The sequence below is a fragment of the Candoia aspera genome, chromosome 5, assembly GCF_035149785.1.
Source record: "Candoia aspera isolate rCanAsp1 chromosome 5, rCanAsp1.hap2, whole genome shotgun sequence".
In the NCBI taxonomy this organism is placed as follows: domain Eukaryota; kingdom Metazoa; phylum Chordata; class Lepidosauria; order Squamata; family Boidae; genus Candoia; species Candoia aspera.
In genome coordinates, this window is record NC_086157.1 from 9422641 (window position 1) to 9447771 (window position 25131).

The following is a 25131-nucleotide window of genomic DNA, read 5'->3' on the forward strand; positions in this document are numbered from 1 at the left end:
TAGAGTTCCTCAGGACCGGTGTTCCTCAGCCTTGGCAACTTTAAGATAGCTGTCTGGGGAACTGAGTTCGAGGAGTTGACTCCACACATCTCAAAGCTGCCAAGGTTGAGGAACCTTGCTCAAGACTGTCTACAAGAGATCATCCTCTGCCTTAGGATAGGAGGCAGTTTTTCAGGCACGCGTCGCAGCTCGCCCAATCTATTTAACGTGGTGAGGGGGTTGACCCCCGCTCGGGGTTCAGCCAAGCCCCTGAACCCAGGATGCGATTGCGCCCCAACATTCCTGCGCCGAGGCCCTTCTCAAGCCAGATGAGTGGAGTGGAGCTGCTCAAGAACAGTCGCCAGGGGAAGCGGGTTCCCGTTGGTCCAGCCGGGGCTGCGTTCACACAAAAGGCTGAACCCCCGAGCTCCTCCTTCGCCAAGCCCTGCAGGTCGCGCGGAAGCCTCGCGTCTGCCCCGGTCCCGGCGACGTTTTCCAGGCGGGCCGTCTCCGAGGGGAAGCGCTCGCCCGCCCGTCCGACCGCCCGCCGGAGGAGAGGAGGGTGGGAGGACTCCCCGGCCTCGCTTCTCCTCTCCTCCTCCTCTCCTCCTCCTCCCGCTCTTTCGTCCAGGCGTCTTCAGCCAAAGCCAGCGGCTGCTTCTGGCACCGGACGGCGGCGCAGCGCTCTCGCCTTCTGCCCGGCCCGCGAGCTCCCTCGTCAATGCCATGAAGCCTTTCAAGGCGCAGAAGACCCCCGGAAGCCCAGGTGAGTCGGGGGGTGCCCCGGGGCTGGAAGGGTCCCGCGGCTGCCGGTGACGCTCGGGGGCGCGGGGTTAGCGATTCCGGCCAGCCGATCCTCTGGCGGGTCCGGGAGCCGCGCCCTCCGCGCGCCCCTCCAGCCGGCTGGGCCCCGAGCGAGGTGAGCTCGGGGACCCCGGACTTCTCCAGCTGTTCGCTTGCTCCGTCCCCACGCTGGAGGCAAGGGAGCGGCCGGGGCAGGAGGACGAGAGAGGCAGGGCAGGGATCTCGCCTCCCGGCTGGCCCTGCAAAGGAGGACGGTGGGAGGAATAAGTCTGCCTTTAGGCTGCGTTCGCACGACACACTAAGCCCCCCAGCCCCCAAGAAATCCGAGGGAGCTGCAGGCTCACACATGGGGGAATGCAGGCGCAGGTCCTTCGCTGACCGGAGTTCGCGGCTGGGGGAAGAGAGCCAATTTACACTCTCCCGGCCAGTTCAGCGGGTGGTGTGAAGGGGGCTTCCGCGGGGCCGACTCCAAGGGCGGGCGGGCAGAGCGAGCAGGAGAGGCTTGCACGCAAGAAGCTTCATCTGGAGACTGAAGAGTTCCTCTTTCTGGGTTCACACAATGCTTTGAACCCACCTGCTCACCCAAAGGATTCTGCTTGCCCAACAACCTAGCCTCCCTTTTGAGGTTGACACTGACCAGGCTGGTGCAGAGGCAACCAGGAGGTCTTGCACTCACTTGTGCAGCTTGTGTGAACACAGCCGTGGAGTGCAAAGCAGGATCTAACACGGTGAAGCATGTGTCATGATGGTTCAGACAGAGAGGGGTTGGAAAAGGGGTCTAGAAACAATGGGCCCATCCTCTCAAGTCAAGGAGGGGGGTCATCTCCAGTGGTTCAGTTGCCTCCCAGCCCAGGGACAAACCTGGAGAAATGTTCCAGCCATGACAAACTAATAGAAAGAGATTTGCTGCTACTTTCCACCCCCCACCTCCAGATATTTCAACATTCTCCTATGGAGTCTCCGTCCCAATGCTGAAAAGCAGAGCTGGCTCACCTGAAGCCAGAGCAAGGATGGGTTTGGCCTGCAAAGCGATGCATCTGCTCTTCGCTGCATTGCTGATGAACTTGCTGGGATCCATCAACTCTTCTGTACTCTAAACCACTTTTGAGGGTCACGTAAAGCAGATCAACTTGCTATATGTACAGGAACCGAAAAGCGAGAGATGAAGCATCTGGGGATGAGGGAAGAACTTGTGATGATGGAGAATGAACCCATTTTTGGGATCTGCATCTCACATTCTCCTCAGAACTAACCAAAAGGTTGCACTTACACAAAATAAATCACAATAGAACCCCAACTGAGGTCACACTCACTGAGTTGAGCAGGTTGTACAGAGGACATCATCTGAGCCACGTCTCCTGGAGAGGAACCCCAGGTTGGAGTAACCTAGTGTCCCCTTGAAACACTGCCTAACAAAACAAGAACACCCAAAGGGTCTGTTTTCTGGTTCCTGTAGGACCGTTATCTTCTTTCCCCTTTTTGTTAGTTTGAAAAAGCGTGACCAGATTTGTCCTGGTTTCTGGCTACCATAGACTAATAGGGCTCTCCTCCTACCGTATTGATCAGGGAGAATGACTTTTGCCTGGGCCTTAGTGGAGATAGGGAAGTTCAACTTGGAGTTCCCCTTGGACTAACATCCCAGCTGTAGGTGATGGGCAAGTTACGGAATGGAGAGCTGCTGTGTTCTGGTTTTGCAGATTTGTTAGAGGATGGCGGGGAACTGGCGGAGGTGCTCTGCGAGTTTGACGCGGTGATAGAGGACTTCTCGTCTCCCATAAAGGAGCGACACTTCCAATATGAGGAACATCTGGAGCAGATGAAGAGACGGAGCAGCACCAGCATCAGTGACTCTGAGAGTGAGAACTTTTCATCCTCTTCTCTCTCTTTCCATCCCACAGTACAACTTAGCCTTCCAGTTGCGTAGCCAGCAAAAACCAAGCATCAAAAAAATTGCTAGCGTACCCACAAGAAAGGCCGTAGCGATCAGCCTTGAGAAAGTGCTCCATTACTAAATCTTGTCTGTTCTTGCTGGTTATACAGTAAGAAGGTAATCCCCATCTTCTTCCATCTTTAATCTTCTAGGGTAGATTCCTTGGGGCAAAGAAGACAGATTACTAATCATTTCTAATGCACATGGGTGAGATGTGCCTTGTAGCTTTGTCTCAGCATGGTGTGGGAGCCCATTAAGTCATTGTTTCTCTGTCTATTGTACTGAAGTAAGACAAGGGTTATGTTAGTGGTAATTAGTGATTGTGCAGAACTTGGAAACAGAGTTAAAATAGTGCGACCTGCTGTGGAGTGAACACAATTTGCGGGCAAAACTTTTGTTAAGAAGTATAAATGGATGATGCTGAAGTACACTCCACAAAAATGGAATTTGACATTTTATGAAGCACTCTGTCTCTATAGAGCCTGGGTTTCAGCTAAGAGAATCATACTGTGTAGGTGAGAAGAAAACAAGCCTTCCAGATATCAAAGAGTGGATTCAAGAGATGTGTTCTGGGTTGATTTTTGACATTTTTGAAAATATTGTAAAAACAACAAGATGAAGCAGCATATTTCTATATGCTAAAGGTTGAGCTGGTTATACATTAATACTCTATCAATCTTTTTCTTCCTTAAGTTTCAACATTTTTACTCCCATTACTTATATAGACAGATAGGTAGATTTACTATAGTTTTATTGATGAATCATCTTTATCTTTGTAGGTTTCACTAATAAAAACAATTCTAAAAAATGGTCTGGGCCCTTACGATTCAGGCAGCCACCAGATGACAGAAAAGAGCTATTTTTTGTGCCTCTTTGCTGTCATCTAGAGGTCATCTGGATAGCTGCAGCCCCCTCAGCATTGTTCCTTTGCCTGTGGTCTCTCAGCTATGACTGTTAGAAGCTGTCTGCTGTTTGTGCTAACAGAAATCTTTCTTAACTGTACTTCAGAGACTTTTTTACGTGGTGATTCCAAACAGACTTACGAAAGTTTCAGTTGAAACATTTTGCATCAGTCTTTTTCAGTACAGTCTAAAAATAGAATTGAAACTCTGCAGTATGTTCAACAAGCCATCGTCTTCTGGTGCATTTGCCCATCCAACTTCAGCCCTCCAGCTGGTTGTCCTTCAGTATTTTTAGCTAACGATGGATGCCGTTGTTGGGGTCTGTTGTGTCTGTCACTTTATCTGTCTTTTCATCCATTCTGGTCAGAGAAATGCTTTGACTACAGTTTTATGTGGCTCTGATAAAACTTCTACTATAATAAGCATTAACTATTCATGAGTTGGGTAGCTATGATGTTATTCCAGAGCAGATTAGTAATCAGAAATTGGTTTAAATGCCACCTGCACTTCTTTGGTCAAAAGTCCAACTGAATGATGGACCACAGTGTTAAATCTCAGTGTGGCTCTGAGTTTTAGCATTTATGAATAGATATATTGTATAGACTCAGAGCAGGTTAAAAAAAAAGGCTTCAGGTCATACTCAGCTCCTGGTGACCTCACGGACAACCTCATGGAGTTTTCCTTAGCACAATATGGATATGGTTTGCCCATGCCTTCTGGATGTTTTTCGATTTCCCAATCTGGCCTACAGTCCTGGGATTTCTTGTCCAAACACTAACCAGTCCTGACCTTCCTTTCTTTTAAACCCAGCCCACCTGGCTAGGCATCCATTTTATTTTGAATGTGTCAACTCAGACTCTTTTTATGTAGCACATACGTAGTATCATGTGGTAACCATTATGCACAACCATCTGTGTATAGCTTTGGCTTTAAAGTCTCTGCATGCTGGGAATAGTACTACATTACTGGATGGAGATGTTTAAAAAAATGGTAGCCCCAATGGTATGAGTGAAGGCCCGCCCCTTTTTAACATGTGTTGTACCACCCATTAAAAGGGGTGGGATTTTGATCATGCACTTCCAGCCACCATCTTTAATTTTTTTTACCCCTCTCTCACATTCACATTTTGCAGTCGGACACACGTGCCCATCCTAGAAAGAGATAATCAGATTATTTATTTTGAAATGGGGCCAGCTTCTCCTTTCTGCTAGTTGGCTGCGCATTCTCTACCTGCTTGATTTTTACCTCTTGACTCTCTATTTTTTTCCCTTTAATCTGAACACACTTTGTTTGTGATTGCAACTTGCCCAAGACAGATCTGCAATCTGAACTAAGACTTTACTGAGGACCTTTTTCTCAAGGCCACCAACTCTCTTGAGCAGACTGAGTGTTTACACAGCTTGATGTTGGGAAAGGAATGCTTCTTCAGAGTCTTCTACCTGCCAGCTTTGTTGTGCATCTGTGTCCATGGTGCTCATGCGGGGAATATTTATCGTGCTGTATCTTGTGCTGATGGAAGATCTCGTTCGAAAGCATGAAATCTTGTGCACTTCAGAGGGATGGATTTGTTGAGTAACTGACTGCATTTTCTAGCATTAATTGGGAGTTCATGCATCCTACAGGGCCTTTTAAAGTAGAAATGGTCTTCATCTTTTTATTTTTTGCACAGAAGTCAGACACAAACACTTCTTCTGGCATCAGTAGTTTTCAGCCCTTCAGACTTGAAGACAAGCATTTTAGCCAACTTCAATGGATTGCAAAAAGCTGACCAGGGATGGGCTTCATTAGCATTTGGGTGGAAAATTCTAATGGTAGGCCAGATTGGGAAGTCAAAACAGCACCCAGTGGTGACCAGCCACTTGAGTAAGTGCCCATGAAGACCCCAGGAATCAATCTCAACTTGGAGGGTTACCTTTTCCTATAAGCGGTAAAGTTTGTCTTTTTCACTGTGAAAAGCAGCAAAATAACTTCTCCCCACAGTTGATAATGATCCCCTAAGCTCCTTGCTCATTTGACTAATAACCACAACCCTTAGCACAGACCCCTTGGGCTCTTCAGTAGAAATCTCCTGGAATGGCAAATGGATCTCCAGCCCAATGGAATCCCATTTTAGATATCTATCCACATATTTTCTCCATGTGGTTTTCTTTTCAGACTGCTTAGGCAAGATCTGTGTTCTACTTAGCATAACCCAAGTAGATCAGTAATTGCATCTCTTCACTCTGATCAGTTCTCTGAATTTTAAGTCTTCAGGCTGCTACTTGAAAACTAAACTCTTCAATGAATCAGTTTTCAACCACTGATCTGTTTTTGTGAACAGGCAGGGGCTGATGCACCCAGCAGGCAGTGGTGAACCACCTTGTGGCTGACCACTGGTGGTCCAGAGACCACAGATTGAGAAGTCCTGCCATCAAGACTGAATAATTGCGGGATGTCTAGAAACAGAAGACGGTGTCTGTTGAGCTGACTATAGCTTGCCTGCGCTCCCATCAGTTTCGGGGAGTAGAAATGCTTGAACTGCTTATGTGGCCAAGTCACTGAGCTTCAGTTTCTTTTTCTCCTTTTGCTTTCCAGAATGGAAAAATGGCAAGATGCCCTTCCCCCCCCACTAATGGTAACCTTTGTAGTGAAAGCCGAGAGGCAAAGCAGGAATTCTGGGCATTTCTCTCAGAACAAAGAAAGGGTCTTTATTCTACAAAAATGCACAGAAGTTGTAACATGTCTGCTTGCCCTCCATGATCATTTTGCAGTGCTCTGTGCTCGGTCTGCAGCTGGGCATCATCTATTCTTGGTAAACCCTAGGCTTCCCCTCCTGGCATCTGAGTCCTCTTCCTCCCAGTTCTTAGTGAATTTGTAGTACCAATTTCGTGATCGCTCAGTTTCCTTGGTAACGTTTATGCAAAATGTCAGTGTGGGAGAAGCCAGGCTGTGAGGAGGCGCATTGTGAAAACACATCTGTGGCAACTGCAGCGAAGGAGGCTGCTCAATGCTATTTTGTCTGTAAACAACTTTTATTGGAAGGAACAATACACATCCTCCCATTTAATTTCCTCCGACTCCTTGCAAATTCACACCAGCCTTCCTAGGTCTCCTCCTGATTAGGAATGCCAGCAAAATGCTCAGCCAGCATGCCACTTATTATCTCTTTCCTTGCTAGTAGGATAGTAATCAACAGCACGCTGTAGTGGATGGATAAAGTCCCAAAGCCTTCGATGCAAAATCGTCCATGTCTATTCAGTATCTTGTGTTGCTTGGCCTCAGGAGGGCACATCAGGCTGGTGCCCTAATGCTAGCATGATGCCACTGTAATGCCAGTATGAGAACCTTCCCTGTCACCAAATACCACCCTGGACCTTTTGTGGTAGGCAGCATTGCTGATCAAACAGGTCTGCTGTGAAAACCAAGGGTAAGTAAAAGTAAGGTTGAGCTTGACTCCTTGTCAGCCTTGTGCGGTAGTCCAGACAAGAAGTACACCAAGGAGGTGTTCTATCTTTATTGTAAGGTTACATTGACAGAATCTTGCAAGTCTGAAAGTACATCTCTCCCCCCCTCACCTTTACAGCCCAAGAAACTAGGGAGGGTCCCTTCTGAGATGTTTTCCATGCCCCCATTCCTTCTTATCTGACTGTTGGGCTCAACTGCCTCTTAACTGACTGTGGTCTGTGGCTCTTCCTCCTGTCTCCCAAGGTCATTCCCACATACCAATACAGCAACTGTGAACACTAGATCTCACCTTCAGTCTGGATCCCACCAGATGCACTATGCAGAATTTCCAAAGACCTAACCCTAATGCTAAGCCATGCTGGTTTGGAAATTCTGATTTAAAAAAAAAAAACATTTGCAGGTGTGTGGTTGCTTTTAAAGAATTTTATAATAAACAAGGAAAAGGAAATTGTATAAGATGTTTCCTGTGCCCCCATTCCTTCTGTGGGCTCAGCTGCCTCTTATCTGACTGTTATCCAGTCTGTGGCTCTTCCTGTCTTCCAAGGTCATTCCCACATCCCATTACATTCCTGGTGACTTGATGCACCTGTCCATGTTGCATGTGCAGAAATGGTTTGGCATGGCCTCCTCTTCCTCCTCCTCCTCCTCCTCCTCCTCCTCTCCAACTTTCCAGTTTAATTTACAGATTTTTAGTGGTCTCCCATCCAAGTTCTAAGCAAGTCCAGCTCTGTTTAATTTAACTGAATTCAGCTAAGATCTTCCTCTACTGTGACTATTTTGTCATGCAGGGCAATATTTATTGGTTCAAAGTAATTTTTAATAACAAATATGTTTACTGTTTTGCATATAAACTAGACAGCTATTTGTCTGGGATACAATAAATACTTATTTTTAAAATAGCCAAATTTTAAATCCCACCTGAAAACTCTCAGCATGGGCCTAAATAGAGTCATAATTATAACACTTACAGGTTATTTAATTAATTGCTTTTTTGTCCAGACCTTATTCCAGAAGAATAAGATTCTCAACTCTCCAGTTTATTGCTTTTGCAACAATCCTATGAAAGAAACAAAGTGAAAGTCACGCTAACATCCTCTCCCAAAACTCTTTGGCTTTTAAAAAGATCAATAGCATATTATTTATCTCTAGTGTTATAGGTGCATATGGGAATCCCAAATAAGGAAAACTAATTATGAATCTCCTTGGTAGGACTTGTTATTAGTGTCACAGGCAGAGAAAGGAGATGAAAAATTTACTTTAAAAGATTAAACAAATTACTATGGCGGTGTCTACAGTATAAACCAGCGGGATTTTGATCTTTATTGTGCTGAGGATTCCCATAGCATTTTTTTCCTTTCTTTTTTTTTTTACTCTTAAGAACTTTATTCAATTTCAACATATATAGTTACAATACAATATAAAAAACATAGAAAACCAAGAAGGGATAGCTAAAGGACAAAGAAGAGACTATAAAAGTGAAGAAACGAAAGACGGCTTCCCATTTCTCCAATACGGGTATAAATACAATTTGAGATATAATCTCTTACCCGTAATTAGACCATATTAATATTGTTCCTTTCGAAGCAAGCCATTTGGTCACTAAAACCCACAATTAAAATGGCGAAGCTAACAGCTTTGATAGGAGAGAGTCCGGTCTTTGGATCCATTGCCACTTGGCAAGCATTTTTTTCCTTTCTGTGGGTATTGCAATATATTTTCTTGGTGTCAAAGAAATTGCGGCTTTCTGTTTGCTGATGGATTCTCACATTCATGGGAGAGTGCCCAGGCTTAGAGGCTGATCCAGGAGATTGTGCTGTCTATCAGTAGGTCAGCCAGGCTGATAGAAAACAAAATAGGCAGTTTGTCAACCCTTTTCTTCAGGAACTTTTAGGTGAGCACTAAACCTTTATTGGAAGGGAATTTGGACTGATTTAATGTGCTTTTGCTTGTATTTTTGCCGCTCTTAGAATAACATGGGATGGAGTGGTGATTGAAGATCATGTGTAACCAATGGCTCAGACGTGAAACCGAGGATTGTCCTTTGTTTACTTCTGTCTCTGTTTTGTTCATTTCTTTTTCGCACAAGCCACCGTGGGAAAGCTTTTACTCTTGGGAATGGTCACTCCTGTTTTCAGACATAATACGAATGAGGTATAATAAATCAAGGAGGGCAAGAACGAAACATAGTTGGCAAAGCATCTTCAGGCTTCAGTAACCGAGAATTACCCACAAAACTGGATCATGTGGTGGTCTGGATATCTGCGATAATAGAATTACATGAGCTGTGGAATCTAAGTTATGGCTGTCTTTAAAAATCTCACAGGCTTATCCCAGTGTATTTCAGAATTTCACTGTACCTCTCTCTAGGCTAGCTTGCAGAAGGCCTATAGCCACTCAAAAGCATGCCGATGACCTGAGAAGAATCAAGAATGATTTAAGATGAGTCCTCCTTTGGCATCATTACTATTGCCCTCTCTTATCTGCATCCTACTTTCCTCCTCTTCTGTTTCCTTACTCTCAAAATATTCACAATCAGAATTACGGAATTAGAAGGGGTCACAGGGGTCATCTAGTCCAACCTTCTGCAAAGTGCAGGAAGCCAATTAAACATTGTCAAGAGATGGTTGCCCAGCCTCTTCTTTAAAGACTCCAGAGATGGAGAACCCTCAACCTTCATAAGTAGACTGTTCCATTGTTGTATGGATCTTACCATCAGGAAGTTGTATATGAGGATCTCCCTGGATCCTTCTCATAGGGAGATGGCACCTTGATGTGGTCATATCAGCACCTTACAAGATCAGAATCCATTAGTCTTTGGTGATAGGTTTTCGAGATTCAGCTAATATAACCTGCAACAATAAAGTAGCATTCCTGGAATCCCTGCGGGGTCTCCATCTGTACCTGTGTACAGTATATATTGTATACAATGCTATACCATATTTTGCATACAGTGTACCTGATGCTGTACATGCATATAATGCATAATCCAGTGTGTATAGTGTATACAATGTACACATGTACAGTTACTATGAACAAAGATAAACCCTATTGTAGTCATGCTATATATGTATATTCTTGCTATAGTACATATTCCTGCTGTTCCCTCCATGGTAGACTTTTTTTGCAATCCTAATTCCTGCAGACAGTGCAGTTTCTGAAAGAAGGTAAAATAGTCAGCTGTGAATCTTCTGAGGCTTCTTGCATTTCAGCAGATGACAAGGAGATCATCTGCATGGATTCCACCTCTCCTATTTTATGGGGGTTTGTTTTGACTTTGGAGAACCAACAGTAGATTTGAGGCAGTTGCAGTTCCTCAGAGTTTTGATACCACTGATATTTGAGGGAAGAACAATTAACTGCTAGGACTTAGCAGCTGGTAACATGCTAGCGCTGAAATGTCTCCTATGGAAGTCAACCACCCACATTTACCAGGGGTGACAGAACAATGAGGCCATTTTCAAGGATGCTCTGACAAAATAAGGCTGGCCTTTGTATTGCCAACAAATTCCATGTAACACTTGGTAGGTCTGAGGAAAGAGCTTAATTGAATCTAGATTGGAAGATAAGTGAAATAGGATATGGCAATTCTCTGATCACGCAGTTTTCTCAGTGGTATAAGATGTTTAATGAAGAGCATAAATTACAGACAATTAACCTATTGGCTTCTGATAATGGTGTTTATTGCCTTAAGGTTTCAGTGTGCTGCCTGGATTCCTGCAAAGGAGATAAGTGAATATATGCACGGAATCATTGCTTTGCTTGTCATACATGCCAGAAAACCATTTATCTGGCTTATGGGAAGGTGCAATTTACGCAAGCATTAATAATGAAACCCCTGTATATTTAGGATGAAGCCCTTAACAGACAATTTGGCATAAATTTAATAACGCCAGTTATGTGATCATCTTGCTTAAGATTCTATTTGATTAAATATTATCGAATAATAGTTAACCTCTGAAGTAAGCTGCTTCGGAAATGTTTATCTTTTCCTTATGGCCTTTCATATGAGCAGTGGCTATCAATGACCGCTAGCAAAAATGTCATTTTTGTACTCCAGGGCTGAGATACACACATATACGGTAATCAGGCATCTCTGAGACTTCCTTGCCTCTCTTCAAGTTGTATATTATAATGTGAGGCGATTTTAGTTGCTACCTATTTTATTGGTGTAAGAAAATACTGTAACAAGTTGGTTTGGCTTAAGTGTTCCGTGTATTCTATGGGAAAAAGAATGACATTCAGTTTCTTCTTTTCCTCTTCCAAAAGAGGCTTTAGAGTGGAGTTTCCATGTACGCTTTCTGCCCTTGCTGGAATAACTTCAGTTTTGCATCATTTATTTTTTGCATTTATGACTCCTCCTTTCGCCTAAGAGCTCAGAATGGGATTCCTCATTCTTTTCATCCCCACAATAACAAACCCTGTCTGGTAGGTCAGGCTCAAAGTGATTGGCTCAAAGTCACTCAATGAGATCTAGAGTGGAGTGGGATCTTCCTGGTCCAGGATCTCACATCGTCCATGGGTGGAACTTTAAGGCAACGAAACAACCCTGCATTCCCCATGTGCAAGGACCCTGAATTTCTGACCTCCAGCAAAGGTTTAATTATCTGATGTGAGTAGTAACTATGCTTCCTTTTATGTTGGAGAGGATCTGCTTGCATTGGGTTCTTTCTTTCTCAGGGTTAAGCTGGTGTTTAGATGACCACTCTTGCAATACTTTTTTAGGACCCTGAACTTTTTGTAAAAGGAGGAGGAGAAAGAGGAGGAGGACATGATCTCTGGCCCATATACAGTGAATGAACTAAATCAAAGCATGCAAGCATTATTCTGCTCAATCACTTGGTGCAAAACAAGTTCTCTTGTGCCTTATGTTCTTTTAGCTAATGAATGAGGTCACTCACAGGGTATTTAGGAAAGGTCTAGTACAAGTGCAGATAAAAATGTGTACTGTCCTACAGAGGAGGAATTTCCTAATTCAGCAGCTCTTCACTGATAAAGAATTGGGAGATTTTGATTTTTCCTATTGACCAATAGGACATCTATGCAAAGGCAAAACAATGCAGCCAACATTCTAACTCCATGCTTACTTAAGTTAAATAAGGAAAGGACTTTAAAACTCAGATGTATATGACTGCCTGGTTTCTACACAAAGATTTGTCTAAAGTCAGTGGATGAAACATCTATAACATAATGAATTGGTTAATGTAGAGGAACATGGAGATAATCTTGAAGAAGTATTGCAAGAGTGGTCATCTGAACACCAGATGAGAAAGAAAGAAACTCAAGATTGCTCCACTTTGACTGACACTGTCAGGCTTTCAAGATCCTGTTATGGTACCCAACAACTATAAAGTAGGGTTCCTGATCTGGCCTGGCCCAAACAATCCAACTCTGCTTAGTTTCAAGAGCAAAATGCTCTTTAGGAGCCATGTTCTACCTGCTCCATCATACACTGTGCGGTTTATGACTGAGAAGACCCACATCTTCCAAGCTGAAGACTTACAGTACCACCTAACAGATGGTTAAAATGGGGATGGCCAACTGCAGGATCAATGCCCTAACACAGAACTTTATGCCGTGATGCTGACTAAAGGTGAAGGTACATCTTCTAAAATGGGTTTCTACTGGAAAAAAGAAGCCTGAACATCTCTCTAGCTTTCTTTTTCCACCTCCCAACTTGGTTCTGTAGTGGTTAACTGCTCCTTAGGACACAGCCTATATTTAAGTGGAGCACTTGAGGTTTCACTGAGCTCTGGAATAGAAATAACTGGAGCTAACCATGAATTATTTTAGTTGCCAAGGTAAGCATCCATCCTTTCCTATCCCAAACCCTTCATTAAGTAGGTTTTGCCTCAGCCCAAAGAGACTAACTCTGCTTAGGAATCACAGAATCAGAAAATTGGAAAGGGCCCTTTAACCATTGAGTCCACTGCAAAAGCCTAAATTAAGGCATCCCCAACAATTGTCTACCTAGGCTCCACTTGGACACTTCCAGTGAAGGGAAGCCCACCAAGTCTGTTCAAAGTCCTTTGGGGATTGGAGCAACAAATAAACTCTAATAAACAGACAGACTTGAACAGTAGAATGAATTATGGTCTATATTCTAACAGTTGCTTTGGCACATATTTAAAACTGGTGATTTTAATATGTATAACTAATCTCCTAAGCTATCTGTTGAGACTTCATGAGACACCCAACCATAAATCTCTTCTTCTTTAAGAAATGAAGTCCTGCATTCAGGAAGTAGCTAACAGCAGAAACTTCAAGCTCTTGATTCTGCTAGATTAATTGATTTATGCACAGGAGGGAAAAAAAGGTCATATATGTGCAGAACATTGGCATTCTGCAGAATACAAAAATGAAGCTCCGTATATGTGAGGGGTTGTGTCAGCCCCAAGATTTAAATAAGACTTTTCTTCCTGCCTTTTCAAGTCCATAATCTCTTAGCAGTTGACTTCTCAGCCTTGGGACTGCAACGCGTCTGCTTCATCTTTACACAACAGTTTGGTCTGCTGAAGATCAACACCTTCATTCATTCCTTACACTGCCTTAATGGCTGTAAGGCAGTGAAACTGCCACAACAGTGGGCCTTAAACCCTGAGATGAGGAACTTGTGGTCCTCCAGAAGTTGCTGAATCACAGTTCTCAGCAGCCCCAACCAACTTCTCTAGCAACATCTTGAACACTTCTGGATATATAAATATATATATATATATATATATATATATATATATATATATATTGCATTCTTGGGTACAGGTAGTGGAGTGTTGGATTTAAACCACTCTTCTTGTTGCATCTTTTTTTTTTAATGTAAGTAAGTTTTGTTGCATCTATTGATCAGTCTAGTTTTATAGACACTAATACCAAAATATGGACATTGTGTGTGTGTTGTTTGGTGCAAATAAGTCTGGAGAATGGTTAACTGTTGCTATAGATTTGCCATCTAACTCCAGTTGCTTGATAACTTTGTTCCAGGTGCAGATTCCCTGTGTGGAAATAGCCTCAGCTTTAGCGATGAGAAATTACATTCTCCGACACTGTCCACTCCATCTGTGTCTTCTCCCACAATAGCTTCTCGAAGAGGTACTATTTTAAGTTTCGTTTTTTAAAAATTGCCATAACACTCCCTGCCTTCTTAAACATGCCTGTCTGTGCTGTCCAACTTCTTTCAGTTCCAACTCCTCCCCTAATCCCATCCTCTCAAAATGTATTGGACTACAATTCTCATCCTTCCCAGCCACCATGATGATGGTACCTGTAGCCCAATCTTATCTGGAAGGCACTGTTAGGCGAAGAGTGCCTTAATGTGTGTATAAATGAATAATGATTGATCAGCTGGAAAGCCTTACAAGCGTGGTGGGGTCACTGAGGACTTCTGCACCTTTCAGAGATCAAGTTGCCTGATGTGGGACCACCTCAGAGAATCAGCTGCAGTAACTCTACAGCCTGGCTACATGTTTGAGTTTAAGAGTTGATCCAGTTTATGCTGGAACCTATTCCTGGTCATTGGACATATCAGAAGAAATAAACAAGTGCAACTATAATTGACACCGAATAACCCTGGAAAGGTTCCACACAACAGAAATTAGGAGAAGGGGGTTCTGGATCAGATGCCCCCACTTTCATGTAAGCTAAACCTTGGGTTGCATTTGGATGTGCGGTTTCTTCATCGCATTCTGCGCGGCCTTTTGTTCTTTAACAAAAGCTCTCTCTTATTCAGGATCTCATCAAATCCATCCAACCATAACATTCTCAGCCTTCTCCTTCCGCTCAACCCTTTTGCTCTTCTATCATGTCTTTGTCCTGCAGCTTGATCCTTATTTATTGTCTCTCTATGACCAAACCACTGCAGCGTATGCTTTCATACTTTTGTATGCGATCCACATTCATTTGCATTCAGCAACCATTCATTCTTGGCTTATCTTTCCTGGGTTTCCCACACACATGCTTCTTGAGTATCCTATTCCCAATACAATCGATTTACCTTTATGTTTCTCCTGGCACGTTCATCTCTCACTTTCAGATAATGAAATGGAGAGAGGCACACTCTTATCCAGAGCTGTTTTCACTTCTTCTGGCAAACATCCTTTCCTTGCCACAGACCACCTTCTACTCACTCCCTTTCTACCCCTAGTGTCCACAGCAAATTGAGATAATGTCATAGTGATGACTCATGAATGGAGGTCCCATGATGAACATTCAGCCCTTACATACTAGACTCGTGTCCCACATCTGACACGTGTCAGTTTTTGCATCATGTCATGAGTTTTACATAGAGTTTTACAAAATGAAGTGGGCAAGAGGAAGACTCTTACCTTTAAACATAAAAACAAACTGGAAATAATAGGTGACTGAAGCACAATTGTACTGGAATAACTGCTGTGTGGCTCTTGTGTTACAAATTAAGGGACTGCTTTTCTTGAGCCAGCTGACACCTGTCTTGCTGATTGTCTTTTTCATCTGTTTATATATATATATATATATATATATATATATATATATATATATATATATATTCATTCATTCATTCATTCATTCATTCATTCATTCATTCATCTGTTTTGCCCCCAGACTTTATTCTTTATTTTAGAAGATTATAAAAAGTAAGGAGGGTACCAGAATACATAACCATGAAGTCAACTTTTCTTTTGCATAGACATAGTCAATCGTGTATTTGTTTTTTTTTTCAGCAAAGCTTGGAGACACCAAAGAACTAGAAGACTTTATTGCTGATCTTGATAGAGTTTTGGCAAGTAAGTAGTCAACACTGATTCACTGTAGATATCTGGGCAAGGATCAGGGTAGACACCAATACATTCCTGGCCAGGAAACAATGAACAGGTATGTTCCTGTACTCAAAGGGAGTCCACTGGGGAGGTCAAAGAAGTCAAGATGACAGTTGTGACCACACGAAGCCCAGGCCCTTTTTACAGGCCCGCAACTAGGGTCTGTGTCACATGGGGCAGACATAGATTTTGGCACCCCCTCAGTGCTCATTTTGGTGCCCCCCAGCGGTGCGCCCAGGGCACATGGCCCACTTGCCCCGCCTGGTTGCAGCCCTGCCTTTTTACATGCATCAGACATTGTACCTGAATACAGGAACATACCTTCCCTTCTTATATGCACAGAGATACATTATTTAGGCCAAAAGGGGCAAGGGCTGAATTAACTTTTGACTGGTTGCTCCCATTGGCAATCTGAATATCAGGTTAGTTACTTTAGCTCTGATTTATTTCATTCACTGTTTGAAACTCATATCTATCATCCCAATTACATTGCAGAGTTTGCCTTGAAAGGGTATTAACATATATACTGCACAAACATAACACTAATATTTATTCCATCTGATGTTTGTTTAGGTATGTGAAACACTGTATTTTGACCCAATACTTGGCTTCAAAAGGATGAGGCTGAGTTATCCATGCCACCCATCATCTAATGGGACAGGCACAGAAATCCTTCTCTTCTCAGCCTGTTGCCAGCCATTGCCTCTTATGCCCTTGAAGCATTACAACTGTTGTTTCTTTTTCGACAGACAGAATCAAATAACATGTGCTCAGGCTGAAAAATGTAGCTTAACATTAATTTAAAAGGGCTTTTATGAAAAGATTTGTAATTCTATATAATTAACTTTTGAAAGTTTTCATTATAATATATTTTTGTATGCAAATAAAACCTAAACTGGAACTTAATATATATAGATGAAATAGATATATAGATAGACGATGGATGAATGGATGGATGGATGGATAGATATAGATGGATGGATGGATGATAGGATGCATAGATGAGTTGATGGATGGACAGACAGATGAAAGAGGATGGGTTGATGGATGAATACTAATTGACTGAGGATAGATAAATAGATAGATGATAGGATAGATGGATGATAGGATAGATGGATGGATGGCTAATTGAAAGAGAGCAATGATGGATGGATGGATGGATGGATGGATGGATGGATGGATGGATAGACAGATATAGATGGATGGATGATAGGATGCATAGATGAATTGAAGGATGGACAGACAGATGAAAGAGGATGGGTTGATGGATGAATACTAATTGACTGAGGATAGATAGATGATAGGATAGATAGATGATAGGATAGATGAATGGATAGATGGCTAATTGATTGAAAGAGAGAAATGATAAATGGATGGATGGATAAATGATGGAGAATGGATGGATTGTTGATTGAGAGAGAGAGAAATGATGGATGGGTGGATGGATGCTTAATTGACTGAGAGAATAGATAGATAGAGATAGATAGAGAATGGATGGATAAATAGCTAATTGATTGAAAGAGAGAGAGAGATGGTTTAAAGGGGTATGAACTACTTACTATTTTGCATTTGTGTCCTCTATCTTTTCCTCCATGAGCTCATAGTAATTAATCGGAATAGTCTCCATCTAAATACTAGTCAGGCACAGACGTTTTCAGGTATAGCCAGATTATTCAGTCCTTTTCGTTTTGGATTTTGGCACTTGCCAAGTTTGCAAAAATTCCATCCTGTTCATGAATACAATAGTGTACACCTCCAACAATGGCAGATTACTTACCTGATATTGCTGTAGGTTATTCATGTGATACCATGGTAAGCTTCTATTAATTGTCTCAACAATTATATTCAGAGCAAAAGCTCCCTTTTCTCTTTGAATGGCATTAGCAGTAAAAGAGCCACACAGGGCTGGCCTTGCAACATTTGCCTTTTATATTAAAAAGGGTGAACAATATTCATGTCCAAAACAGTGGTCCAGAAACAGTGTGCCTAATAAAACCTAAGCCTTGAAAACTCAAACATTTTCTTGTAGCAACTTATTTCATGATGACTTTTCATGCTCCACTCAGCAGGCAAACTGGGAATGATAATTACAGTGGACTGAAGTAGGGAAATGTTTTATTTGACCATGTTATTCCTTTATATACATATTTCCTGCTGTGCAATAAATGAATTCTCCAAAGTAACAACTCAAAGCAACTTCAGATTCTTCTTTATCATCCTCTTATCCAGAAACTTAAAAAAGTCAGACTGTGATTGCACCCAGTAGAGTAGAAGAGGGAAAATTGTTGATGAACTACAACTCCCAGGAACCTTCATAGTTAGCTTAGCTGGTGGACTGTGAAAATTGGGATTCATCAACATCTGGAATCATCCCTGCCTGGGGATAACATAATCATCACTTTTTACCACTGATGCTGAGACATATTTATGGGTATGCTGGTAACCATAAATCTCAGAGTTCTGTGTGTTCCCATAAAATGTGATGTAACTTTTGAATTCTTTGGTTCGGCATTTGCTCATTTAGCATAATATTAAACTTGGTTGGTCTGGAACTGATCTCTACTGGGCTGATATTACACCAGAAGATGATGGTGGAGGTACTTTCGTTTTCACCAGTTGATGAGATGCATTGTTCAAGGTGGTGGTCTGACCTGAACAGCACTGTGTCAGAGCAAGGGTCTTTAAAGAAACTTGGCTCTGTTTCTTTGCTTCCATCAACAAGAATTGTGGTATTCCATGGCCCTTCTCTGATGGTTGGAAGTGCTAAGTCCTAAATTAACCTATATTTTCTGATGGCTTTAAGGACCTGATGAGAGTTAACTGTGAAAATGCTCTACAAATTACACTGTTCACATTCCTCATTTCTTTTCCCGTGGCTTGCCTTTAACGAAGCCATGCCATTCTTTGCTTGCAGGAGTGTTGATTGCAGAAATCAGGCAAGCAGTCTGGGACAGGAGAAATACATAAGCTAGTAAAGAGAAGGGAAACTACTCAAAAGCTACACAGTGGCCGGTGGGTCTCTGGGGAGGATGCAGGAAGTGATGTGTTTAAGCACAAATGTGTGTGCCCATTCATTTTAGACCACAGCAATTCCCAGAGCTGGTCTCCAGCCACCAGAGGGGGTGGTGCAGCTCTGTAGGCTGGAAATCTTTGCATTGTAAAAACATGTGGGTAGTGTAGGCTTTCTTTTGGTATAGAAGGGAGATGGCACATTTCCTGGCCTGCAACAGCTGGCCAGCCTCTCATTGCTGCAAGGGATCATTGAACAGGCAGCTTCACAAGAAGGAAGGATTTGTTGAGAGCTCTGTGAAATGTGTTCTCACACTTCCATCCCGTTTTACGGGAAGGTGGGGGAGAGAGATCTTAATTAATGTAGCCTTTCATTCCAGTGAAAGCCATGAAAACTGTAGGCACAAGGAGCTCTTTTGCGAAAAGAAGAACACTTCCCAAGATTCAATTGCTCAAAGGCAGCTCAATGAATTCTGAAGGCAGAGTTTTTTCCATTTGCTTGCCAAGAGAGACCCAGCCTCTGATTTGGCACTAATCCTGCAAGAATGTGGAGGGAGATATAGATCAGATCAGATGCCCCTTTCAAAGCACTGCAGCAGGCGTAGATTATACCGTGAATTGGGTGCTATGATTACAGCAGCTCCTGATCAAAGAAACAATACCTGAACACTAATCTTTGGGGGATGCAGTCTCTCATTCATGCAGATCGCCTCTAATTAGTACTCTTTAAAAATCTTGGGTCAGGGGTGTGATGCGTGTAAAAAGGGTGGGGCTCAAGATAGTTCAAGTTTTGTACTGTTTTAATTGTTTGACTGTTTTTTATGACTGTTAGCCACCCAGAGTCACTGGTTTGAGATGGGTGGCTATATAAATTGATTGATTGATTGATTGATTGATTGATTGATTGAATGAATGAATGAATGAATGAATGAATGAATGAATGAAATGGGTTTCCTTTATTCCTTTGGCTTCCTGGAAGGTTGAGAAGACTTACTTCCCATCCGAGCCATGACCTTAGATGGAGGCACCTATGTCAGCACTTTTATTTAAAGGAGTTGGCAGCAGCTGGGGACAGCCCAGTGGGGTCCTTTGAGTAAGATCATGTCTTGAACCCAGAACTGCATCCCCCAAGAACAGCATCTGTCTGTGTTACATAATGTACAACTACAAGTCCTTTGCCCACAATGTTTATTAGAACATTGAGGCTAGGCATGGACTTCTAGATATGTAAATGGTGTCTGTCCCTTCCTTTCCCTGCAGCCACCAGGGTACGTGGGGGATAAATGGGGCCAGGCCAACATAGTCTACCATCCCTCCCCAACCTCTGGTACCTGAACGTTGCCTCATTGTGCCTATTTGTAGAACTGGCCTCAGAATGGACTGCTGGGGTACAGTTCTGTGAACTTCCTAAATTAATTTCTCCTATGATCCAAGCTTGGTTCAGGATTGCTTCTTGTCGGGTCCTATTCTACACTGTTTCAGAAAAGCCATCAGAAGCCCCAAAGAAGCCCAGATTGCTTCAGGAGGTAGTTGAAGGGCCCAAAGTTTTCACTTTCAAAATAATTAAACCACCTCAGTCCCATGGTAATTCTAAATGGAGGACTCCAGAAGAAGCCTGAAGCTTTTTATAACTAAGCCTTTAGAAAGCACATTTCTAATCTGGCCTAGTTTCAGGCCTAGTTACAAATGCTGATGGTGATCTTTAAAATCCTTATATAAAATGCCTAAATCTATTTTATAACCTAAATCTATTAGGTATTATGGAGAATATCTATCTATGTGGTCACTAGGGGTTGAAAACAACTTGATGGCACATAATCAAATCAATAATATCTTTGCTTCAAAGAGATGGGGCCTATTAAGTTTTGTGTGATGAGGTTAGAACAGAAATCGCTTTGATTGAAATCGATAGTACCTAAAGGTGCGGTATAGTGCTGCTTGATCAGTTAAATTGCCTAGATTGGAGGCTTTCTTCCATGTACTGTGGCAAAAGGAAGATAAGTGGGTTACAAGGAAGTAATCTCTCTCTAAGGAGGCCCACCTGGTCCCCACACTGCTGTCATTTTGGTACTGAGTCAAAGCATCCCTGTTTAAGAATTTTAGTATTTTATGTCCTTGCACTAGATGGAAGTACCAGCTTGTAGATATTCTGTGCCAGCAACTGTTTCATGGTTTTTGCTGTTTTATAGCAAATGTTTTGCATTCATAGAAGAATCAAAGTTAATAATTTACCCTCTCAAGCTTTATCTCTCCCCTCAAAAACAAAACAAAAACAATTTATGATAATAAATTAACTGGCAGAGGCACATATGGTAGAAAAAATAGTTGGGGATAATTCTGAACACAGACATGCACTTTTCCATTGCATTTTGTGCAGAGTGAAAATAGAAAAGATGGAAATCTACACAAACAGGCTCCTCTTTGTTTTTTCAAATGTCAGGAGTTGGAAAAGAAGATTCTTACTGTTTGCATGTCTTGGGATGCAGCTGATGGGCTTTTTACAGCAGCATGTCAACGCTTGCCCATATTGCCGAAATGGGAGGTGATCCAACCCTGACTGAATGGATGACATTGTTGGAAGTATATAAATCAAGAAAACCAAGAACAATCCATGTGTTGAATACCCAAAAAAGGCATCCTAAAAGTAGAAGCAACATGCCCATATTTACTAGCCTTCGGAGAAGAATATGTCACTTGTTGATCAGAAAGTTGTTTTTTGGACCCTGAATAGATAAACTGAGAACATAAAAGAAAGTCACGATAAAGCAATGATAATGAACCTAGATAACCTAAAACCAGATTTTACCTGATTTTACCCTAATTGAATTGAAACTATCCAGCATGTAAGACAAAGTAAAGAAAGTTGAAAAAACTAAGTAATTAATTAAGTATAGTAACATTAATTAAGTATAGTTCTAACAATATCACGGAGAATAACAAGTGTTTTCTTGAGGTCGTTGCCCTGATGTGCAGTGAGCTGTGGAAAAGGTTCTTTCATAGCCGGCCTCTTGCTTGGAGGAGAAACGAATGCTAGGCTTGGTCATGAATGCAAGAAGAAGGAACTTGGCTGCAAACTGTTTAAGGGTTTTAAAGTTATAAAAGAGAGTTAGAAATGAACTGGCAGACAGCGAGAAGAGCAATTTAGTGGCATAACGTCATCACATTAGCCAGTCTTAGTTGACTGCCTGGCTGTTCTATTTTGAACACCCTGAGTTCTTGAAGATCATTTTCAAATCTTCAAGTTGAGGTTGGACATACCCATGCTGCTTTATTGGCAAGAGAAGGGAAGAGGTTTGGTGATGGTGGGTTCTTATCCAAGGAAAAACAAAGCCCATTTCTGCTTTGCTTCTGAGCCTAGGCCAGCGTTTCTCAACCTCAGCAACTTTAAGATGTGTGAATTCTGGGAGTTGAAGTCCACACATCTTAAAGTTGCTGAGGTTGAGAAACGCTGGCCTAGACAGTAGATGCCATCACCTGCTCTTGTGTAACTTTTTTGGAATAACCCAATGAGAGGTTATCAAAAGGTAACTAAACATCAGAAAGCTCCTTCTGGCTAGGTAGAATCATAGCTAATAATTCAGTCTGTGTGCATGAACGATGCTCTGCTTGCTAAGGTTTTGATGTCATTCTTCCAAGACTTCTGAGAACTATCTGACCCATTAGTATATCAGGAAGTTTATTTTATTTATTTGCTTGATTTATCAACTATTATTTGCATTCAGTGCCTGCAACAACTTGTGTTTTAGGGTTGCTTTGGCTCTTCCCGTTTTCCTTTTCATGGTCATGACCCTTTGCAAACCTTTGGCATGCTACACAAGAATGAACATGGGAGATACAGTAGCTTAAATACGGTTCCCACCTCGTCTCTGCATGTGAGGACTCATCCATCAATAAGATGAACAGTAACAAGGGAGTAGGTTTTGGAAAATCTTTTCTTTTGCAAGAAAAACACATTTCTCAGAGGAAATGCTTTTTCCAGCATGTTAGATTTGTCAGAATGTTTTTCAATCCAAAGGTGTCTTCTCCCTGCTTCGCAATACAGCCAAAATCAGCCAACTATACCAGCAGCAAAACATTATTTAGTCACTGTGGTATCCAGACATTCCATCACAACATGTTGATGATTTGCTGCCCAGTCGCCAAGGAAAGACCTTGTTATCTTCCTCCTTGAGTGGTGGCACAAGGACCACCAACCTCTCTTGAGTGGAGAGGTTTTGCTGTACAAGCATCTTCTCCTACAGAGGAATTTTGTTTCTCAAGTTTTGCGCAAAAGGAAAGTGAGAACATCTCGGACATAGGTCAGACAACTGGGCTGTTCTGAGCATGTCTGTGAGTGGGGAAGGCTTTCCTAGTATAGAGGCTGGAGAAATGGAACAACAATCTGTTGCAATAAATAAAACAAACCACACTGTGTATGTACTCCAAGGAGCAAGTGCAAAGAAACAGGGTTAAAGGAGTTGGATTTGGACACTGCACAGATGTTACAATAGTTAAGAACAGCATGGCAGCATGTGCCCTTTCTTCTATAGTCAATGCAAAACAAGTTATCTGAGTACCTAGAAGTTGGTGTAGTTTTTAAAATGAGTTTGTTTTAACCAGACGTATCCATTTTTCTCCTTTTGAAAGAGAAGCGTAAGAAACTAACTCAAATTTATTCTGAGTTGTACCAATTCTTCAAAAGAAATATTAAAAAAGAATCAACCAGAAATACTGTATCCTTTATGTCATTCTCTCTGATAGATATTGAACACAAATTGTATTTAAGGAAGTCTGCATATAAATCTTTGATTTATTCAAAGGCTCTGACTGTGTTTTTAAAACCAAGCTCTTTATTGAAGAATAGCATAATTTAATTCAAGTATAATATGTATTCCAATACAAAGTATATCTAGTTCAATATAAAGATTAGGGTATTAGTGCTGCAGTGCTGATCAACAGGTCATTTTGATTAGTCTGAGCTGGTCTTGTGTGTTGATCAGTCAAGTTATTGAATAAAAGTCTTTTCTAGGAGCTTGAAAGCATGGTGGATGTGAAAATCTGCTGCAAAATCTGTGGAATTTCCTTGGTATCCATAGCAATAAAAGAACGACCAGCCGGTAACATCCTTTGCAATCTAAAGATCAGAAGGGAAGAAATTACCGTTCAAGATTTCATCACTTCTAATCAATCCATGAATATTTCAGTAAAATTGATCTCTCAAGAAGGAACCAAAAAACTTGGGTTTTTTTTTAAACAAAAAACTTTTGAATCCTAAAATTTAAAGGTCAGAAGGTTCAGTGAGAACAAGCGTTGGGGAAATACTTTCTAGGGATTTGTGTTCGTATCTCAAGTTGTGAGTGGCACTGAAACTGCAACGGGCAGAAATTCCCAACAACTTTCTTTAATGCAAACTCGTCTATTAAGAGATGGGGCATATTAAGTTTTGTGTGATGAGGTTAGAACAGAAGTATGAGGAATGATTTCAAGCTGTTTTCACTGGTTTGCAAAATGACATGTTATTCAGCATTTCTCGGGCGTGGGAGCAGTTTTTTGAGGGTAGAGAAGATGGTCAGATTGTTGGGGGGGGGGAAGTTGTTTACTCCAGCCACTCCTGAACTGAACAGAACATCCTGGGTTCCCAAATTTGGGCTTGGCTCAGTGTGGTTAATCATTATTTGAAATCGAGCCTCAGCCTCCCTTTTCCTTACGTCATCTTAATTTTGTTATGATTCATGCTCAAAGAAGCAACTTTTGATCGGCTTTCTCCGAAGCCAGGGCAACAGAAGAATTGCTTCCATCAGCATCCCTTTTTAAAACGAGGATTTTAAAAAAAAATGCTTCCCTCTGCCTACTTAGCACCAGTAAGCCTGGGACAGGAACGAGAGAGAGGATCGCTCCTACCGTTCCTACCAGGAATGGGATCTGTGAAGATTTGCCCAGCAATTGCAGCAACCGCCATCCCTCGCCCCATACATTCCTCCCGAGCTTTGTGCTCGTATCCGTGCTTCAACTTACCTGTCTGCTTGATTCCCCAAGGACCCAATGAATATGGCAAAAGCATTCACTTTGGCATTGACAGTCAAGGCTTGTGCAAATCTTGCCGGAGGAATGCCATACCGCTCCAGATTGGCATCGCTTAAGACTATGACAAAGTATTCATCTGCCTCGTCTTTTGCGATCTCCTGAATGGCATGCTCTGTGCCTTCCAGGGTATGATCTCCACTCATACAGAACTGGGAGTGAGCATGCATAATCTGGGGTGACAAAAAGTAGACTCCCTTAACTGACATCCCCAAGG

At 42.2% G+C, this 25131-nt stretch overlaps 2 protein-coding genes across 2 annotated transcripts in view; one reads left to right on the forward strand and one right to left on the reverse strand.

The window, feature by feature from the left end:
- Positions 1–548: 548 nt before the first annotated feature.
- Positions 549–16751, forward strand: RGCC (regulator of cell cycle). The gene is made up of 5 exons (XM_063304297.1): positions 549–745; positions 2481–2639; positions 14035–14142; positions 15750–15812; positions 16419–16751. The coding sequence occupies exons 1-5, from the start codon at positions 706–708 to the stop codon at positions 16424–16426; spliced, it is 378 nt and encodes a 125-aa protein (XP_063160367.1). The 5' UTR covers positions 549–705; the 3' UTR covers positions 16427–16751.
- A 6910-nt stretch (positions 16752–23661) lies between these two features.
- The window catches only part of VWA8 (von Willebrand factor A domain containing 8), an 88181-nt gene continuing 86711 nt past the window's right edge, over positions 23662–25131 (reverse strand). Inside the window, exons 44-45 of the mRNA XM_063304566.1 lie at positions 24849–25087; positions 23662–23967 (exon numbers count right to left, since the gene is read on the reverse strand). Coding sequence (XP_063160636.1) covers positions 23859–23967; positions 24849–25087 — 348 coding nt within the window. The 3' untranslated portion in view covers positions 23662–23858. The remainder of the gene's footprint in view (positions 23968–24848; positions 25088–25131) is intronic.

What these genes read in the sequence shown, in the direction of transcription:
- RGCC (XM_063304297.1), top strand. Translation starts at nt 706, where the DNA reads ATGAAGCCTTTCAAGGCGCAGAAGACCCCCGGAAGCCCAG. An exon ending in GAAGACCCCCGGAAGCCCAG is followed by an intron (nt 746 to 2,480) that starts GTGAGTCGGGGG and finishes CTGGTTTTGCAG; the next exon opens with ATTTGTTAGAGGATGGCGGG. An exon ending in CACAATAGCTTCTCGAAGAG is followed by an intron (nt 14,143 to 15,749) that starts GTACTATTTTAA and finishes TTTTTTTTTCAG; the next exon opens with CAAAGCTTGGAGACACCAAA.